This window comes from Bos grunniens, chromosome 3 (genome assembly GCF_055505025.1).
Source record: "Bos grunniens cultivar Pamir isolate PY7600 chromosome 3, Bosgru_T2T1.0, whole genome shotgun sequence".
Lineage (NCBI taxonomy): Eukaryota > Metazoa > Chordata > Mammalia > Artiodactyla > Bovidae > Bos > Bos grunniens.
This window is the reverse complement of record NC_141167.1, coordinates 106,397,714-106,419,200: the sequence shown is the minus strand read 5'-3', so window position 1 is coordinate 106,419,200 and position 21,487 is coordinate 106,397,714. Positions and strand designations below refer to the sequence as shown.

Sequence of the window (21,487 nt, the reverse complement as noted above, 5' to 3'; positions counted from 1 at the left end):
CTGGGTCTTAGTTGTGGCATATAGACCCTTAGTTGCGGCCTGTGGGGTCTAGTTTCCCAACCAGAGACTGAACATGGGCCCCCTGCTTTGGCAGTGCAGAGGCTTAGCCACTGGACTACCAGAGAAATCCCTCAAGATTTGTTTTACATATCTCTTTGATTTCTTCATTGACCCTTTGGTTGTTCAGTAGCACTGTTGTTCAATCTCCACATATTTGTAAATTTTCTAGTTTTCTTCTTCTGATTAACTTGTACTTCAGTACTGTTATGGTGGGAAAATGCTTGATATTATTTCAGTCTTCGTAAATTTTTTAAGATTTTTGTGGCCTAACATATGATCTCTCCTGGAGAATATTCCATGTACACTTGAGAATAATATGTATCTTGTTGCTTTGGGCTGGAATATTTTGTATATATGTTAAGTCCACCTTGTGCTGTGCTTAGTCACTCACTCTGACTCTCTGTTACCCCTTGGAGTCTAGCCCACCAGGATCCTCTGTCCACAGGGATTCTTCAGGCAAAAATACTAGAGTGGGTTGCCATGCCCTCCTCCTGGGAATCTTCCAAACCCAGGGATCAAACCCTGGTCTCCCATATTACAGGTGGATTCCTTTACCATCTGAGCCATGAGGGAAGCCCTAGGTCCACCTTAGGTGTTTAATTAGAAGTCCACCCCTTGCCTGCAGAAGGAAATGGCAACCCACTCCAGTATTCTTGTATGGAAATCCCATAGACAGAGGAGCCTGGCAGGTTACAGTCCATGGGGCCGCAGTGTTGGACACAGCTGAGCAGATTCACTTCTTCATGTGTAATCTTTAGGGTTTTCTACATATAAGATCATGTTGTCAGTGAATAGGGATAATTTTACTTCTTCCTAATTTGAATGTCTATTTCTTTTTCTTGCCTACTTGCTCTGCCTAGAACCTCTAGTATAATATTTACTAGAAGTGGCAAAAGTGGACATTATTTGTAATTCTAGGGGAAAAACTTTTAGTCTTTCACCACGAAATATGTTGTTAGTTGTGGGTTTTTCATATATAGCTTTTATCATAGTGAGTTTCCTTCTATTTCTTGTTCATTAAGTGTTTTTATTATAAAAAGATGTGGAATTTTGTTATTTTATTGCATCAATGGAGATGATTTTGGGGTTTTTTTCCTTTATTCTATTAAGGTGACATACCATATTGATTAATTTTTGTCTGTTGACCCATTCTAAAATTCCAGGAATAAATCCCACTTGGTCATAGTGTATAAACCTTTTAATGTATGACTTTGGTTTGCTTGTATTTTGTTCAAGATTTCTGTGTCAGTATTTGTAAAGGATTTTTGTAATTTTCTTGTAGTGTCTTTTTACCTGTCTTTGGTATCTGTGTAAATGTTTACAAAATATGTTCTGAATGCCAAAAAAAAAAAAACCCCTTGAGGCTACAGCTATGATGATAATCAGATAATAGGCCTTTTTCTTGGAAGGACTGGACATTTCTGTCTGCTGCCTCTTTTCTCTGCCCTGGGGGAGGGAGAGGGGTAGCTAGGTAAAAACTGTTTCTCTGTTAGTATCACTTCCCGACCCAGGATGCAAACCTGTGTCTCCTGCATTGATAGGCAGATTCTTTACCATTGCACCACCTGGGAAGCCCCTCAGTTTCCTCTTAGTCATGGCTTTCTCTGGCCAGCTTCTCCCCTGACAGGCATGACTTTCCAGGATGTGCTTGTGAGCATCCTCCTCCCAGGCTCTGTCTGGTGCATCCTCCATCCTTCCCTCCATGTCTTCACTTTCTTTTGGAGGAGTTTTTTCTTTTGAAGGGCTTCCCTGGTGGCTCAGAAGGTGAGGAGTCTGCCTGCAATGCAGAAGACCCAGATTCGATCCCTAGGTCGGAGGGATACCCTGGAGACAGGAATGGCAACCCATTCCAGTATTCTTGCCTGGAGAATCCCATGGACAGAGCCTGCTGGGCTACAGTGCACAGGGTCGCAAAGAGACACGACTCACCAATCAACATTTCATTTTTTCATTTCAGAGGATCTGTGATCAGGGGCTCTGCCGCCCATGAGAGCTAGGTGATGAAGGGATGTTCCCTGGTTGGCAGTTGCCAAAACCAGGGCTCCAATCATGTGCACAAGGTCCTTTGCAGGGGATACAATTGACCTGGAGTGAAACAGAGGGATAATACAAAAAAGGCACTTAAAAGTCTCCAGTCTTTGGAGAGTATTTTAGTCTGCCCCTCCCCGTGAAGATGTGTGTTACATTAGATGCCTGATCCTCAGTTCAGAGATTTAAGATAATTAAATGGCCCCTTACACAGAAAGCTGAATTTAGAAAAGGTAGAGGAACCAGAGATCAAATTGCCACCATTCGTTGGATCATCAACAAAGCAAGAGAGTTCCAGAAAAACACCTACTTCTGTTTTATTGACTATGCCAAAGCCTTTGACTGTGTGGATCACAACAAACTGTGGAAAATTCTTCAAGAGATGGGAATACCAGACCACCTAACCTTCCTTTTATGAAATCTGTATGCAAGTCAGGAAGCAACAGTTAGAACTGGACATGGAACAACAGATGGGTTCCAAATAGGGAAAGGAGTACGTCAAGGCTGTATATTGTCACCCTGCTTATTTAACTTATATGCAGAGTACATCATGAGAAACACTGGGTTGGATGTAGCACAAGCTGGAATCAAGATTGCTGGGAGAAATATCGATAACCTCAGATAAAACGCAGATGACACCACCCTTATGGCAGAAAGCAAAGAAGAACTAAAGAGCCTCTTGATGAAACTCAAAGAGGAGTGAAAAAGTTGGCTTAAAGTTCAACATTCAGAAAACTAAGATCATTGCATCTGGTCCCATCGCAAATAGATTGGCAAATAGATGGGGAAACAGTGGAAACAGTGACAGAGCTTATTCTGGGGGGGGGCTCCAAAATCACTGCAGATGGTGACTACAGCCATGAAATTAAAAGACACTTGCTCCTTGGAAGAAAAGTTATTATCAACCCAGACAACATGTTAAAAAGCAGAGACATTGCTTTGCCAACAAACGCCATCTAGTCAAGGATATGGTTTTTCCAGTAGTCATGTATTGATGTGAGAGCTGGAGTATAAAGAAGGCTGAGCACCGAAAATTGATGCTTTTGAACTGTGGTGTTGGAGAAGACTCTTGAGAGTCCCTTGGACTGCAAGGAGATCCAACCGGTCCTTCCTAAAGGAGATCAGTCCTGAATATTCACTGAAAGGACTGATGCTGAAGCTGAAACTCCAGTATTTTAGTTTTAGTTTGGCTACATGATGCAAAGAACTGACTTTTGAGAAGACCCCGATGCTGGAAAAGATTGAAGGTGGAAGGAGAATGGGATAAAGGAGGATGAGATGATTGGATGGCATCACTGACTCAAGAGACATGAGCCTGAGTAAACTCTGGGAGTTGGTGATGGACAGGGAGGCCTCGCGTGCTGCAGTCCACAGGGTTGCAAAGAGTCGGACAGAACTGAGCAACTGAACTGAACTACACAGAAGAACTTGAATGTGCCCTGGGAGATTAGCCACAGTGAATCCATGCAAACATTTAAGAAATGTTTCTCAGTTTGTGTCTCATGGACAAAAGCCCCATTGGCTTTCAGAACTATATGTTTTGGGGGCCCATGTCTCACTCAGGTCCAGGTCTTAATAGTTGGGTAGCCAGGTATGGCAGAGAAGGCGATGGCACCCCACTCCAGTACTCTTGCCTGGAAAATCCCATGGACGGAGGAACCTGGTAGGCTGTAGTCCATGGGGTCGAGAAGAGTCGGACACAACTGATTGGCTTCACTTTTACTTTTCACTTTCATACATTGGAGAAGGAAATGGCAACCCACTCCGGTGTTGTTGCCTGGAGAATCCCAGGGACGGGGGAGCCTGGTGGGCTGCCGTCTGTGGGGTCACACAGAGTCGGACATGACTAAAGCGACTTAGCAGCAGCGGCAGCCAGGTATGGGGTTCAAATCCTCTTCTCCTTGGGGAGAAGCTTATAATTGTGAGTGCCCTCCTAATTGTTGGTTGTTGTTCAATGAGTGAGATTTGCTGTAAGATGTGCAACCTCTCCTCATTTTGATGTGATTTTTTTCTTGTTAGCCCAGTGTGTATGAGTTGCTGAGCTACTTTTAGAGTTCTTGCAGAGGGAATTTTTCTTCATGTAGCTGTAGGTTCCATGTGTATCTGGAAGGAGGTGAGTTCAAGGTCTTCTTCATCTGCATCATGAACCGATATCCCTACATACATTATTTGTTTTCTTGTCTGTTTATTATTGAATCATATGAAATTTCCATTTTTCTCCAGCTCTGTTAGCTGAAAGAACCTAGAAAGTGATATCCCACCGGTCATGAACATACTTAGTGTATACAGTTTGGTTTCGAAATACCATTTCCCACTAAGAGAAACTAAGCTATGGAGAAGTGGCTGATGGAGGGATGGGTCAGGGAAAGCACAAAATGAGCCTGAAACATTGTTTATACCAGTTTTGCTGCAAGTTAGTATGGAAATAATGTTTGACTGAAATGATAAATAGCCAAATTAACCTGTATTCTAGGAAAGGGCATCCCACTCCAGGATTCTTACCTGGAAAATTCCATGGACAGAGGAGCCTAGTGGGCTACTGTCCATGGGGTCACAAAGAGTTGGACATGTGCATGCATGTGCACACACATGCAAAAATGTAAACTTCAAATTGCACTTCTACCACATATAAAAATTAACCAAAATGAATTAGACCTAATTGTGAAACTTAAAACTATAAAAGTTTCAAATAAGACAAAGGAGAAAATATTTATGACCTTGGGTTAGGCAAAGATTTCTTACAACAGAAAAAGCACAGTCCATAAAAGAAAAAGATTGATAAATGGAACATTTTAAAAATTAAAAATTTTGGCTCTTTAAAAAACAGTTACAGGAATTAAAAGATAAGCCACAGACTGGGAAGAAGTACTTGCACATCTCCTATATGATAAAGGACTTGTACACAGAAATATTATAAGGTCTCAAAACTTAATGATAAGCAGAACAAAACTTTTTATCAATCAATTAAAAATGAGCAAGATTTAGATAGCACCTCACCAAAGAAGATTTATGGGTAACAATAAGCACACTAAAAGAATTACAACATCATTAATCATTAGGAAAGTGAAAATTAAAGTCACAGTAAGATACCACTACATACCTGTCAGAATAACTAAAAAAAATTTAATCGCTAATGTCAAATACTGATAAGAATTCAGAATAACTTCAACTTTTATACCTTGTTGATGGGAGTGCAAAAGGGTACAACCACTTTGGAAAACAAGTAGTGACTTATATTCTTAAATATATCTTACTGTAGGACACAGCAATCGCACTCCATTTCATTTATCCATGTTAAATAAAAATACATGTTCACACAAAAACCTGTACTTGAATGGTTATAGCAGCTTTATTCATAATCTCTACAAATGGGAAATTAAATTTCTAAATGGATAGACAAACTAGTATATCATATAATGGGCTTCCCTGCTGGTAAAGATGGTAAAGAATCTGCCTGCAGCGCAAGAGACCTGGGTTCGATCCCTGAATTGGGAAGATCCTCTGGAGAAGGGAATGGCAACCCACTCCAGTATTCTTACCTGGAGAATTCCATGGACAGAGGAGCCTGGCAGGCTACAGTCAACAGAATTGCAAAGAGTCAGACACAACTGAGCAACTAACACGTTCGTGATGGAATATTTCACAGCATTATAAAGTGAAGAACTACTGATAGACTCAACATCATGAGTGACTCTCAAATGCAGTATGCCAAATGAAAGAAGGCTACCTACTGTATAATTCCATTTATGTGATACTTTTTTTTTTTAACTTTACAATATTGTATTAGTTTTGCCAAATATCGAAATGAATCCACCACAGGTATACCTGTGTTCCCCATCCTGAACCCTCCTCCCTCCTCCCTTCCCGTACCATCCCTCTGGGTTGTCCCAGTGCACCAGCCCCAAGCATCCAGGATCATGCATCGAACCTGGACTGGCGACTCATTTCATACATGATATTATACATGTTTCAGTGCCATTCTCCCAAATCTCCCCACCCTCTCCCTCTCCCACAGAGTCCATAAGACTGATCTATACATCAGTGTCTCTTTTGCTGTCTCGTACACAGGGTTATTGTTACCATCTTTCTAAATTCCATATATATGCGTTAGTATACTGTATTGGTGTTTTTCTTTCTGGCTTACTTCACTCTGTATAATAGGCTCCAGTTTCATCCATCTCATTAGAACTGATTCAAATGTATTCTTTTTAATGGCTGGGTAATACTCCATTGTGTATATGTACCATAGCTTTCTTATCCATTCATCTGCTGATGGGCATCTAGGTTGCTTCCATGTCCTGGCTATTATAAACAGGGCTGCGATGAACATTGGGGTACACATGTCTCTTTCCCTTCTGGTTTCCTCAGTGTGTATGCCCAGCAGTGGGATTGCTGGATCATAAGACAGTTCTATTTCCAGTTTTTTAAGGGATCTCCACACTGTTCTCCATATGTGATACTCTTGAAAAGGAAAGACCATGGGACTAAAGAACAGGGCCTGGAGTTGGGAGATGGGTTTGGCTATAAAGAGACGTAAAGAAATTTTGTGGAATGATGAAACTGTTCTATATCTTGATTGTAACATGACTTATGCATTAGTCAAAACTTGTGGAACTCACTTAAAAAGGATGATTTTTTTACTGTTTGTAAATAATACATTAATTTAAAAAGTGTGCTGGGGATGGGGCAAAAAACATGTATACTGATTTTGTGGTATATTCCATGCTAAGTTTCTTTCCTACCTTGAATCCAAGTGAAAGAATTTACAATGACAGTATTTTATTTCTTAAAGATCGTCTATAAATCCAGATAATTTTTTGCCTCACAACTCTTTTGTTGCCTTTTCGTTCATAGTTCTCTTATATAAGTGATAGGTTCATAATTTTCATATACAAATGACTATTCACATGGGTAGCTAAATTTGTAAACAGTATTATGACAAGTGGGGCTTCCCAGGTGGCACGGTGGTAAAGAATCCACCTACCAATGCAGAAGATACAAGAGACGCTGGTTCAATTCCTGGGCCAGGAAGATCTCCTGAAGTAGGAAATGGCAACACACTCCAGTATTCTTGCCTGGAAAATCCCATGGACAGAGGAGCCTGATGGTTTACAGTCCACAGAGTCTCAAAGAGTGGGACATGACTGCAACTGAGCAGACACACACATTATAACAAGTATAGCTTTTGATTTCTTAGCATTTCAGTGTTTATATGTAGAAATATATAGTTGATATCCCATTTTTAATCTTTTTCCATTTTGTCTTTGATGAACAGTCTACTCTGCTTGACTTTGTTTTGTGTTTTAACGTCTTAGTAATATTATCTTTAGCCAATGTAACAAAGGTTGTAGAATCCTATTCAGAATTTTAGTGGCTGTCTATTCACTGAAAATATAGTGCAGGTTGCTAGGTGAGACTTTCATTTGCTTTTTGAATTCCAGCTACACTGTGGAAGCTACCTTTGTCACCAAATGACTTAAAACTAGTACGTGTTCTAATCTGTGAATTCCCAAGTTGTTTCTCCACCATTTACTATGAACAATGTCTAATAATCCATTAGCATTTAAAACTTGTTCTGAGTCACTTCTATAATCAACCAGCAACAACAACAAAAAAAAACAAGATTAATGAAACTTATCTTTGTTATAGGAAGACTAGAGACAAAAAATACACACACATATATATATGTAAATACACACACATATATATAATTCCATTAAAAGTTTTGCAAGTGGGATCCAGGTATTAAAATAAATATTCTTGTGCCAGTACCATACTGTTACATTGACTATGGCTTTGTAGTATAGCCTGAAGTCTGTAGTATAGTATGAAGCCTGATTTCTCCACCTCTGTATTTCTTTCTCAGTAATGCTTTGGCTATTCGTGGTCTTGTTTCCATTCAGATTGTAAAATGTTTTGTTCTAATTCTGTGAAACATGCCATTGGTAATTTGATAGGGATTGCATTGAATCTGTAAATTTCTCTGGGTAGTCATTTTCACAATATTGATTCTTCCAGTCCAAGAACATGGTATATCTGTTTGTATCATCTTTATTTCTTCTTTGGAGAAATGTCCATTTAGATCTTTTGCTCATTTTTTTATTAGGTTGTTTGGTATTTTTTTACTGAGTTGTATGAGCTCTCTGCATATTTTGGAGAGTTTTGTATCATGCTACCTTAGATGAATTCACTTACCAGTTCTAGTAGTTTTTGTATGGAGTCTTTATATATAGATATATCATGTCATCTGCATCTAATGACAATTTTACCTCTTCCCTACCAATTTGAATACCTTTTCTTTCTCTTAGCTGATTGCTGTTGCTAAGATTTCCAATACTATGTTGAAGAAAAGTGGTAAGAGTGGGCATCTTTGTCTTGTTACAAATTTTAGTGGCGAGGCTTTCAGCTTTTCACTGTCAAGCATTATATTGAATGTAGGCTTGTCATAAATAACTTTTATTATGTTGATATGTTCCCTCTGTACCCACTTTGGTAAGAGATTTTATCATGAATGGATGTTTAATTTTACTGAATGCTTTTTCTGCATCTTATCAATGATCATACGGTTTTTGTCTTTTAGAGATGATGTGATATATCACATTGATTATGTTGTACCATCCTTGTGACTTTGGAATGAATCCAGGTTGATCTTGTTGTATAATCTTTTTTTATGTGTTATTGGATTAAATCTCATTACTTTGATAATGTAATATCAATGTAATTTAAGGCCAGTTTTATTTACATATGTTAATTAATATACAATGCAAAAATCTCCTGTAGTGTGATTACAGCAGCTTGAGCAACATGCTTTACTTTTGTGTCAAAAGTGTTTTATTGTCCTTATAAACTCACCTACCAAGATGAGGAATCAAAAACCTTCCAGCTCTCCTCTATCAAATTTCACATGAAGGACCTATAACTGTTGGGAAAACCTCTTACTCTAAAACTCTTATATTTCTCAATGTTCCTGACCTGCCAAGAGAGACATTACTTAACTCCCTTTAAATTATAGGATTCCTCTTTAGTTCCTCTTCACTTTCTGCCATTAGGATGGTATCATCTGCATTTCTGAGGTTATTGATATTTCTCCCAGCAGTCTTGATTCCAGGTTGTGATTCCTCCAGCCCAGCATTTTGCATGATGTACTCTGGGTATAAGTTAAACAAGCAGGGTGACAGTATACAGCTTTGACATACTCCTTTCGCTATTTGGAACCAGTCTGTTGTTTCATGTCCAGTTCTAACTGTTGCTTCTTGACCTGCATATAGGTTTCTCAGGAGGTAGGTAAGGTAGCCTGGTAGTCCCATCTCTTGAAGAATTTTCCACGGATTGTTGTGATCTACACAGTCAAACGCTATTGTATAGTCAGTGAAGCAGAAGTAGATGTTTTTCTGGAATTCTCTTACTTTTTCTGTGATCCAACAGATGTTGGAAATTTGATCTGATTCTTCTGCTTTTTACATCTGGAGGTAAAAGCTTGTACATTGGAAAGTTTGTGATTCATGTACTGTTGAAACCTTGTTTGAAGGATTTTGAGCATTACCTTGCTAGCATGTGAAATGAGTGTAATTATATGATAGTTTGAACATCCTTTGGCATTGACCTTCTTTGAGATTGTAATGAAAACTGACCTTTTCCAGTTCTGTGGCCATCGCTGAGTTTTCCAAATTTGCTGGCATATTGAGTGCAGCACTTTAACAGTATCATCTTTTAGGATTTGAAATAGCTCAGCTAGAATGCCATCACTTCCACTAGCTTTGTTCTTAATAATTCCTAAGGCCCACTTGACTTTACACTCCAGGATATCTGGCTGTAGGTGAGTGACCACACTATTATGGTTATCTGGGGTGTTAAGACCTTTTTTGTACAGTTCTTCTGTGTATTCTTGCAACCTCTTCTTAATATCTTTTGCTTTCGTAAAGCAGTTATCTTCCAATAAAAATAGGAAGAAAGGGAAAAAAAAAAATAAAGCCTCCATAAAACCCTAATAGTATGGAGTTCAGAGAGCTTCCAGGTTGCTGAGCAATTCAAAGTACAAGGACAGTGATACGCCCAGAGAGGCTAGGGCTGTCGCGAATCAGACCTGAGAGCAGAGGTAATGGGGACCTCCCGTTTGTAGGACATGACTTGTGGGTAACCTGGAAACTTACTGTTTTCAGGTGACATCTGAAATTGAGTGAAGGCAGTCTTTTGGGACTGAGTCCTTAATCTGTGGGATTTAATAGTGTCTCCAGGTGGATGGTGTTAGAATTAAGTTAGTTTTAGGACACCGAGCTGGTGTAAAGAGAATTTGTTGGTGTGGTGAAAAACTTCCACACATATGATGACCAGAGGTGTCAGCAGTCATGTTCTGTGTAAAAGGAGGTACACTGGAAAGAAACAGTAGGGAAGCACTGGGTTTTTCCCACATTAAAAGGAAAATAGGTTCTTTTTCTGAAGAGAAGCCTAAAAAGCACTTTACATTATACATACAGGCATATCACAGAGATCCTGCAGGTTTGGTTCCAAACCACTGCAATGAAGTGAATATTGCAGTAAAGGGAGTCACACGGAGGCCTTTTTTCCCAGTGCTTATAAAAGTTATGTTTGCACTATAATGTAGTCTGTTAAGTGTGCAATAGCATTATGTCTTTTTTAAATGTACATACCTGAATAAAAGTATTATATTGTCAAAAAAATCCAACCATCATCTGAATCTTCAACAGGTTGTTATCTTTTTGCTGTCAGAGTCTTGCCTTTATGTTGACAGCTGCTGACTGATCAGGGTGGTGGCTGTAGTTTGGAGCAGTTGAGGCAATTTCTGAAGACAAAGCAGCAGTGCAGTTTGCTACATCTTTGTTCCTTTTACGAGTGATTTCTCTGCAGCATGAACTACACTTTTTTTTTTTTCATGCAATGACATTTTACCCACAGAACTTCTTTCAAAATAGGAGTCAATCCTCTCAAATCCTGCCACTGCCTTAGTAACTAAGTTTATGTAATACTCTAATTTCAGCAAAATCTTCACAGCATATTCACCAGGAGTAGATTCCATCTCAAGAAGCCACTTTTCTTTTCTCATCTGTGAGAAGCAACTCCTCATCTGTGAAAATCGTGTAAGACTGCAGTTCAGTCACACCTTCAGGTCCCCCTTCTAATTCTAGTTCTCTTGCTGTTTCCACCACATCTGTAGTACACTACCTACAATGAAGTCTTGAACCCCTCAGAGTCATCCATAAGGGTTGGCTATGTCTTCCAAACTTCTATTAATGTTGACATTTTGACCGCCTCCTGTGAACCATGAATGTTCTTAATGGGATCTAGAATCTTTTCCAGAAGGTTTTCAGTTTCCTTTGCCAGGTTACGTCAGAGGATCACTGTCTGTGCAGTTGTAGCCTTATGAAATGTATTTCTTAAATGATAAGATTTGAATGTGGAAATTTCTCCTTGATTAGTGAGAAATCTCTCATTGATCCCAGTATCCATAGGATATTACACTAGCAGGCATGAAAATAACAATCTCATTGTGTATCTCGGTCAGAGCTCTTGGGTTCAGTTCAGTTCAGTTGCTCAGTTATGTCCGACTTTTTGCAGCCCCATGGACTGAAGCATGCCAGGCCACCCTGTCTATCACCAACTCCCAGAGTTTACTCAGACTCATGTCCATTGAATCATTGATGCCATCTAACCATCTCATTCTCTGTCGTCCCCTTCCCTTTCTGCCCTCAATCTTTTCCAGCATCAGGGTCTTTTCAAATGAGTCAATTCTTCCCATCAGGGGGCCAAAGTATTAGAGTTTCTACTTCAGCATCAGTCCTTCCAATGAATATTCAGGACTGATCTCCTTTAGGATGGACCGGTTGGATCTCCTTGCAGTCCAAGGGACTCTCAAGAGTCTTCTCCAACACCACAGTTCAAAAGCATCAATTCTTCGGTGATCCAACTCTCACATCCATACATGACTACTGGGAAAAACAGCTTTGACTAGATGGACCTTTGTTGGCAAAGTAATGTCTCTGCTTTTTAATATGCTGTCTAGGTTGGTCATAACTTTTCTTCCAAGGAACAAGCATATTTTAATTTCATGGCTGCAGTCACCATCTACAGTGATTTTGGAGCCCAAAAAAATAAAGTCAGCCACTGTTTCCACTGTTTCCCCATCTATTTGCCATGAAGCGATAGGACTGGATGCCATGATCTTAGTTTTTTGAATGTTGAGCTTTAAGCCAACTTTTTCACTCCTCTTTGACTTTCATCAAGAGGCTCTTCAGCTCCTCTTCACTTTCTACCATAAGGGTGATGTTATCTGCATATCTGAGGTTATTGATATTTCTCCCAGCAGTCTTGATTCCAGCTTGTGCTTCATCCAGCCCAGCATTTCTCACGATGTACTCTGCATATAAGTTAAATAAGCACGGTGACAGTATACAGCCTTGACGTACTCCTTTCACTATTTGGAACCAGTCTGTTGTTCCATGTCCAGTTTTAACTGCTGCTTCTTGACCTGCATACAGATTTTTCAGGAGGTGGGTCAGGTGGTCTGGTATTCCCATCTCTTGAAGAATTTTCCACAGTTTGTTGTGATCCACACAGTCAAAGGCTTTGGCATAGTCAATAAAGCAGAAATAGACATTTTTCTGGAACTCTTGCTTTTTCGATAATCCAGTGGATGTTGGCAATTTGATCTCTAGTTCCTCTGCCTTTTGTGAAACCAGCTTGAACATCTGGAAGTTCACGGTTCACATACTGTTGAAGCCTGGCTTGGAGAATTTTGAGCATTACTTTAAACTGATAGTGGCACACAAATGAGTACCACAGAAAATGCCAGGAATGTTCAGAATCTCTAAGACAAATGGACAGAAACGACTAAATTCTCTCTGTTAATATCATGGAGCAGATATTTAAAACAGAGCACCTTCCATGTTATAACCAACAGGGAAAGAAATGGTTATGTCTAAATTAGAACTAAAATCAGACTTGACTAAGAACTAGGAAAACAGTTTCTCACATGATTATCTTATCTATGATGATGTCATTCATCTTAGGTATCAGCATTGCAAAATCAGGGAATTAATTTGATTCTTTTAGGGAGACTGTAATTGATGGGATGTATTCAGGGTTTACCATCTTCCTGGTGGCTCAGATGGTAAAGAATCTACCTGCAGTACAGGAGACCCACGTTCTATCGCTGGGTTGGGAAGATTCCCTGGAGAAGGGAGTGGCTACCCACTCCAGTGTTCTTGCCTGGACAGGAGCCTAGCTGGCTACGGTCCATGGCTCACAAAGAGTCGTACACAACTGATCCACTAACAGTATCACTTTTTTTTTTTCCCATTCAGGGTTGCATTTATTTGAAGGAGTAAAACATTGAAGGTGACCCTGAGGGTGTGTGTGCGTGTGGTTTTGTTTGTTAACTTCAGGGTGCCAAGTATACTCTTTCACCACTACTGCCCCTTGTATGCTTGCTTACCCTTTTAGCACCAGGGTAAGATACTAGTTTTGCTTCCATTCCTGTGTTAGCTAAATGAAAGCTTTTATGTTATCTGTTTAATTAGTTTGGTTAAATCTTTAATAAAGTGTAAACCAAATTTTATTTCATATAGACTGCTTGGTTTCTAGACACGGTTGTTTTCCTGATCTTTTTGACTTTGATAGTAAAGAAATACAGGTTTTGGTTGGTTAAAAAATTCATATTTCTGGTCACAAATCACTTTCTGGATCATTGTTTAAAATGAGAAAAGTGATCTTTAGATGTAAGTAGAACAGTCTAGTATCTTTCCTTTCCTTCTTTGTAACTGTTTCCCAAACTTTTTACCACTGCCTTTAAACTTCATATGACCTAGTTTCTAACTTCACCCGGACTGCTTCAGTCTCCTTTTATTTCTTCTAATTCTCCAATCTCATTTAAACTTTCGTCTTATTCCAGCCATTTCCTCTGCCTGATTTTCCTCTTATTTTCCAGATCCTCTCCTGAGTGTGAGTAACATTTACATTTTAGCTTAATGTTACTTCCTCAGAAAAGCCTTCCCAAATACCTTGCTGTTCATCACATTTTAATTATTTGCCTAGCATTTATTATATTCTGTTGTTTTTTTTTTTTTTTTTTCTAGTTTTATTAGTTTTTCTTGTTTCCTTTTTGTATGCCTACCCAGGTAAACTGTCTTATTCCCCACTGTTTCTCAGCACTTGGAACAAGGCCTGGACTTAATGAGTGTTCAGTAATTGTTGAATAAACAAATGAGAGATTCACTAGAAAGAACCAGTCTTCTAATAAGAACTTTGGGTTCTTCAAATACCTTAATTTTTGGACCTCAGTTTTCTCATCTGCAAAATGTGTATATTCACATACCTAGTTGTTACAAGATACAATAGACTAGACTTGTTTGGAGAAAGGTAGTATGTCATAATTCATGAAAGAAATATATTCACCTTGCCTTATTTACTAGAACTTTAAGCTGAAATAAAATCAGAGTCGACTGAATGTGGCCCCCTTCTTTATCTCATTTTCTTTTTTCTCCCTTCTTTTCTTCCTTTCCTTTTTATATATCTGCTTGAGATTTTTATCTCACAACAAACATTAGGAACACCGACCCAGTAAGATGAGTGGAAGAAGTAAAAGATGATGGGGAAAAAAAAAAAGATGATGAAACATGATAGAATAAAATAATAAGAATAGGAATTGAATAGGAATTTAGCAAGAAACTGAGGTTTTCATCTTGAATCTCTTTACTAGTTAGTCAGCAAATCAGCTTTGTAGAGCATCACTTTAAATCTGTCAAACATTTCTTGCTTACTTTACGGGATTGACATAAATGATAATATCTGAAAGAATAAACCATTAAGCAAATATACAGCAGTCATTATGATCATATCTGAAATTTAGGTTCCTTCTGCAGAACTGTTGGAGAATGCTAATGAGGCTCTTTCTTATATATAATTACTATAAGGCAATTCCAAAAATTTAGATTTTAAAAATATATGAAAGTACTTAGTAACTCTTGCAACAAAAAGTATACATTAAGATTTAAGTCACTGTTAAAACAAATACTTCTCCCCCCACACAATTTTATTTACCAACCAGGTATGTATATAAATCATCTAATTTTGACATGTAGAACAAGTCACACAGAATAGTTTCTTGCACATAAACCATTTGTTACTGCTTATTTTCTTTGTCCCTAATTAGGAGAGTCACATGAAATGACTAGTTTGGGTTCAAAATTATAGAAAAAGAAAATACATTTGTTTTGTAGATAGACTTTTAAAAATTATCACTCTAAAATGTGAATTTGGGATTTTTGCTGCTTTATGAAATTCAATGGACATGAACTTAGGCAAACTCCAGGAGATGGTGAAAGACAGGGAGAACTGGCATGCTGCAGTTCATGGGGTCTCAGAGTCAGACATGACTTAGTGACTGAACAGTGACAACAACAACATTTTGTTAACTAAGTATTTTTGCATAAATTACTGTGAAGCCAAGTGCATTCTTTATTATATTTATAAAGGTGATTTTTAACTCAAAATAGCATTGCATTCTCTTTTTTTTTTTTTTCCCTCTCTCTCGTTTAAATTTTATTATTTATCTTTGGCTGTGCTGGGTTTTCATTGCTGGGAGGGCTTTTCTCTAGTTGCAACAAGTAGGGACTACTCTTGTCCCAGTGCACAGGCTTCTCATTGCAGTGGCTTCTCTTTCACGGAGCACAGAGCATGGGACATGCGGGCCTCAGTAGTTCTGTTGTGTGGGCCCTGTAGTTTAGGTCCCTAGGCTTTAGAGTGCAGGCTCAGCAGTTGTAGCATATGGGCTTAGTTGCTTCACGGCATGTGGGATCTTCCTGGATCAGGGATCAAACCATGTCTCCTGTGAATTTTTTACCATTGAGCCACCAGGGAGGCCCAGTATTGCATTTTCTTAAATTGAGTATGGTTGACCTACAACCCTCTGTTAGTTGCAGCTGTGCAACTAATTCAATGTGATTTAATGTTTCTACAAATGATTACCACTAAAACAAATGCTTGATAGAGTGATTTTTTTTTTCCGTATTTTACAAGAGGAAATTCTCTTGCCTTTGACTATTTTCCATTCTTTTCTAATCACAGCCCAAAGAGCCGATTGATCCAATTAAAGAAAGAGAAGCTGGAATACACTCCAGGAGAACATGAATATGGATTATTCCCAGCCCCCATTCATGTTGGTGAGTACTCAGTATATACAATATATTGCTGAAAAGAAATGGTATTTCTTGAGTTTACGTGAAATGTAATTAATGTCTTTGTGTTCTCATTGTTTCTGTATCTCCAGGAGGTCAAGTCTTTACCATTTAATTTGTAGTCACTCTGAAGAATTTTTCAAACTCTTTTGCTTTCTAGGGGTCAAAATAATGTAAATCTTATTCACTAAAGTGTCAATAAACAACACTCTATCTGTAACATTTGATTCTCTAAGTGAGTCCTCTAGGAAAACCCAACTATTTCATTACTTCAGTTTCTAATGTTTTCTGTGTTCAAAGGGAGATGATTTGTGGATATGTAATAATCAAAGGGGGAAGACCCACTGCTTTTTTGATCATTTATATTCTTGAAAATTGATCAAGGTTTTCTTGTTCTGTTTATTTTTGGAGCAAATGTTAAGTCTTTGTTTAGCATTCCGATAATAATACCTTCCAGAATCTTATCAGATAAGTAAAGTATACCTGTAAGTCATCCTGGATTTCTTTCATTCTTTCCACTCCTCATCCATTCCATCTCCAAGTTTTGTTATTTTTCTCCTTGAATATATCCTGCTTCTCTTCAAATCCCATTGCTGTTATTCAGGTCCATGCCACTATTATCTTTTGCTTGGGCCATTGCAGTAGCCTTCTAACAGATCTGTCTACTTTCATTCTTACTCTTTTCCAATCCACTCTCTACACAGTAAAAGGAAAAGTCATTTTATAATTTAAATCATATTTAAAACCTTTCAGTGACTCACCATTAAACTATTAACTCCTTATCCCAACACTTGGGAATGATCTGGTTCCTGACTACCTCATTAATCTGCCTCTGCTGTTTCCAGATTTCCTTTATTCACTGTATTATGTCATGCTGGTCTTCTTTCAGATTCTAGGCCATTCCAAGCTGTTTATAGCCAAAAGATAATTTTGTTTATTATTACCTTTACCCAAAAAGATCTTCCCACAGTGGATTTCTTCTCATCCTATGAGTACAGGCTAAATGTCAGTACCAGCTTAAATATTATTTTCTTTAAAATTATTTTCCTGATTGTCCTACCAAATAGCATTCTTCACTCTATATCAGTTCTGTATCACAGCACCCTGTTTATTTTTCTATCATCTTTAATTGCTGTATTTATTTACTCGTTTACTAATCTGTCTCCTTCACTAGATTATAAGCTTCAGGAGTATAAGATCATTTGTCTTTCTTTTTCTCCTTTGATTTTCCAGTGCTTGGTGCCTAATAGAAGGTTAGTAAATATTGAATATACAAATGAAAGAAAAGAAGGAGAAATCAGAATAAGTTATTGAATGTAAGAAGAGAATTTTTTTTTTCAAGAACAACTTACTTGTGTAGTAAGATGTTGATCCTGTACTTTTAGTATCCTCTTCACCAGTGACTCTCTTGACTGTGGTGCTCTTCTCTGTGTTATGATTATTTAGTTCCTTTTTTCTCCCCAGAAGGCCCAGCACCAGCAGTGTATTTAAAGCAGCAAGGATAGACAAGTTATGCAATAAAGATTAGTTTGCTTCAGTTATTCTGTATTGGGTGGCTAGAGGACAGTTTAACTATAACATAGCGTTACAAGCATACCTTTCCACCTTTCCGGCGCCTGGATCAGGAAAGTTCTCTGGAGTAGAAAATGGCTACCCCCTCCAGCATTCTTGCCTGGAAAATGCCATAGACAGAGGAGTCCATGGGATCACAAAGAATCAGACACGACTGGGTGACTGAGCACAGCACACACAACATTACAAGATTTAATTCTCAGCTAGATAACTGGAGAAGGAAATGGCAACCCACTCCAGAATTCTTGCCTGGAGAATCCCAGGGACGCAGGAGCCTGGTGGGCTGCCGTCTATGGGGTCGCACAGAGTCGGACACGACTGAAGCGACTTAGCAGCAGCAGCAGATAACTGTACTATTGTTTACTTAAGAAAGGTAAGAGTAAGTTCCATACTCTGGGCTTACTACCAAAGTTCTTTTGAAAGAGCCTTTTGCTTTTAGTAGTGAAATCATGACAGTGGAAGAAGATTCTCAACAGATTTAGCTGTTTCCTAGATTCTGCTAGTGATAAACAGGCTTTGAAAATAAGAGGTAACTTTAAAAATTCCATATTAAAAAAAAATGACCATTTTGGTCTCACTGGTTTTCCTCTGGATGGGAAGTTGGCTAATTGATAACTCACATTTTGGGAAGAAGTTCTAACTTTTCAGGTGGATGATAGAGTCAGTTAACTCCAAGGGAGATGAGATGAATGATGGATAGGCCAATATTTATGTCAGATATCTGGCATGAATAGTGTTTAAGAGGTCCAGAATGGAAATCCCTTAATTTAAATAAAGATTTTGACTCTTAAATCCCCACTTTAGTCTCTCGCTAAGACTAATCTGTACTCAGTAGTCTATAAATTAAGTAAATAATGGAAAAACCTAACTCAGTAGTGGGCTTTTTTCCTGTGAAACAAGATTTAACATCAGGCTGTCACAGGACTGATTTCTTTTTGTGGACAGTGTTAATTTGTTGTTCAGATAATCTGTGATTGGGGTACAGAGTGAGGCCTGCCAGCTGTTGGAACAGGCCACTCCCAGCATCATGTAAACAAAGAGTGTGGCTTTGAGTCAGCCAGGCCTACATCCAGCTCTGCCTTTGCCATATTAGTCATGTGACTAGAATAGTAAAACAAGTAAAATAGTAATGCATCCTGTCATCAGTGGAGTAAGTGGAAAATAATATTTTTTTTAATTTTTAATGAAATCAGGTTTCCTTATCTCCTCAGAGAAATGAATTTCAAAGAAATTTTACTTTTTATAATAAGTACTCATTTAACAAAATATATATTTTACCTTTACATAACTGTGGTGTTGGAGAAGACTCTTGAGAGTCCCTTGGACTGCAAGGAGATCCAACCAGTCCATTCTGAAGGAGATCAGCCCTGGGTGTTCTTTGGAGGGAATGATGCTAAAGCTGAAGCTCCAGTACTTTGGCCACCTTATGAGAAGAGTTGACTCATTGGAAAAGACTCTGATGCTGGGAGGGATTGGGGGCAGGAGGAGAAGGGGACGACAGAGGATGAGATGGCTGGATGGCATCAGCGACTCGATGGATGTGAGTTTGAGTGAACTCTAGGAGTTGGTGATGGACAGGGAGGCCTGGCATGCTACAATTCATGGGGTCTCAAAAAGTCATACATGACTGAGCGACTGAACTGAACTGAACTGATTTAGTCAATTCATTTTTTATAACAGTTCTACAGTGAGTTCAATGAGGCAAGCATGATGTTTTCAGCACATGGTTTCTATGATAGCTGGATATACCCATACGAAAGGATAAAATAACTCAAATTGGATCATCAACCTAAATACAAGAGCTAAAATTATAAAACATAGGAGTAAATTTTTGTGCTTGCATTAGGTAATAATTTTCTTAAATGTCTGACACCAAAGTCATGTACAATAAAAGGGAAAAAAAGACAAATTAGACTACATTAATATTTAAAATTTTGTACTTCAAAGAACACCACCAAGAAACTAAAGCAACCCACAAAAAGGGAGAAACATTTTCAAATAAGAGGCTTGTATCCAAAATCCCATGTATATAAAGAACTGTTACAACTCAATAATAAAAAGACAAACAATACAATTTTTAAGTGAATAAATTATTTGAATTGATATTCCCCCCCAAAAAAGATAGAAATGGTCAATAAGCATATGAAAAGATAATCAACATCATTAGTCATTAGGAAAATGGAATTGAAAATCATAAGATACCACTTCACACTCACTGAAATGGCTTTAATTAAAAGATTTATGAGAATGTGAAGAGACTGGAACCCTCATACATTGCTGTGAGAACATGAAATGGTATAACCTCTTTGGAAAACATTTTAATAATTAATCAAGATAATGACAGATTTAATATAAGACCTAGCAATTCTGTTGCTTAGGTATGTACCCAAAAAATTGAAGATATATGTCCAGAGACCTCGCTGGCAGTCCAGTGGTTGGGACTCTGTGCTTCTACTACAGGGGACTCAGGTTCCATCCCTGGTCTGTGAACTGAGGTTCTGCATGCCACTCACATAAGCAATATGTGATGTAGCCACACAATGTAATACTGTTGGGCAATAACAAAAATTTAGTTCTGAGACACGTGCCATATAAAATCCCAGGTCTAGGTTTGAATTGAAAATCATGGCATTCCAAGAACCAGGGAGATTGCAAACTGAATTTTTAAAGGCATCAATGTATGCCAATACCAAGAAAATAGAATAATCTGACAAAGATTTTACAGTAGTTATAATTTGTAAAAAACACTTTAACAAACAATTATAAACATACTTAAAACAAAAAGATAGAGCCTTGACAAAGAAATGAAAGGAAAAACAAGTAGAAATTTTAGAATAAAAATAGGCAGTAGCTGAAGTACAATGCTCAGGGATAGAGTCAGCAACAAAATGAAAGATACACAGGGAACAATCAGTGAACTAGATGATGTAATATTACCCAGTATGAACAAAAGAAAAAGTAGACATTAGGAGAGATAGGCTGTGGGACCATAACAAAAGAGCTTATATTTATATTCTTGGTGTCCTGGGAGGAGATAAGAAAGAAGATAGAGATGAAAAAGTGCTTGAGTAAATAAATGGCTTGAAAGCTTCCCAAATTTGGCAGAAGACATAAACCTTCTGATTCAAGAAGATGAGCAAACCCCAAACAGAGTATATGCCAAAGAAATCCAGGCCAAGACATGTTTATCAAACTTCAGCATGCTAAAGACAAAACAGTTTTAAAATAATGAGAGAAATGACTCTGTATGCATAGGTATAAATCAGATCAAATGACAGTGGGTTTCTCATCTGAATTCATGTAAATGGCACATTTTTCAAGTACCTAAAGAAAAACTGTCAAACCAAAATCCTATACCCGTTGAAAATATCCCTCCAAGAATTGAGAGGAGCAAAGGCTTCTTAGGTGAAGGTTAACTAAGACAGTTTGTTGCCAGCAAACTTAACCTATGAGTAAAGGAGGTTCTGTAAATGGAAAGAAACAACCTTGGAACATCAGTAAGGCAGAAAGAATCCAGTCAGCAAAAATATGGGCATTTACAATAGGCTTTCTTTCCTTCTTCTTTTGAATTGAAAGACTTTCCTGACAATCCATTGGGTAAGAATCCATGCTTCCACTGCAGGGAACACAGGTTCTAT

The 21,487-nt window shown here is 38.2% G+C and overlaps 1 protein-coding gene across 19 annotated transcripts in view; it reads left to right on the top strand.

Annotated features, from left to right (window-relative positions):
• ASH1L (ASH1 like histone lysine methyltransferase) overlaps window positions 1–21,487 on the top strand; it is a 207,762-nt gene that overhangs the window by 134,660 nt on the left and 51,615 nt on the right. For all 19 annotated transcript variants that reach the window (XM_086393216.1, XM_086393204.1, XM_086393214.1 and 16 more), the window contains one exon: window positions 16,168–16,262. In XM_086393216.1, the coding sequence (XP_086249342.1) occupies window positions 16,168–16,262 (95 nt within the window). The remainder of the gene's footprint in view (window positions 1–16,167; window positions 16,263–21,487) is intronic.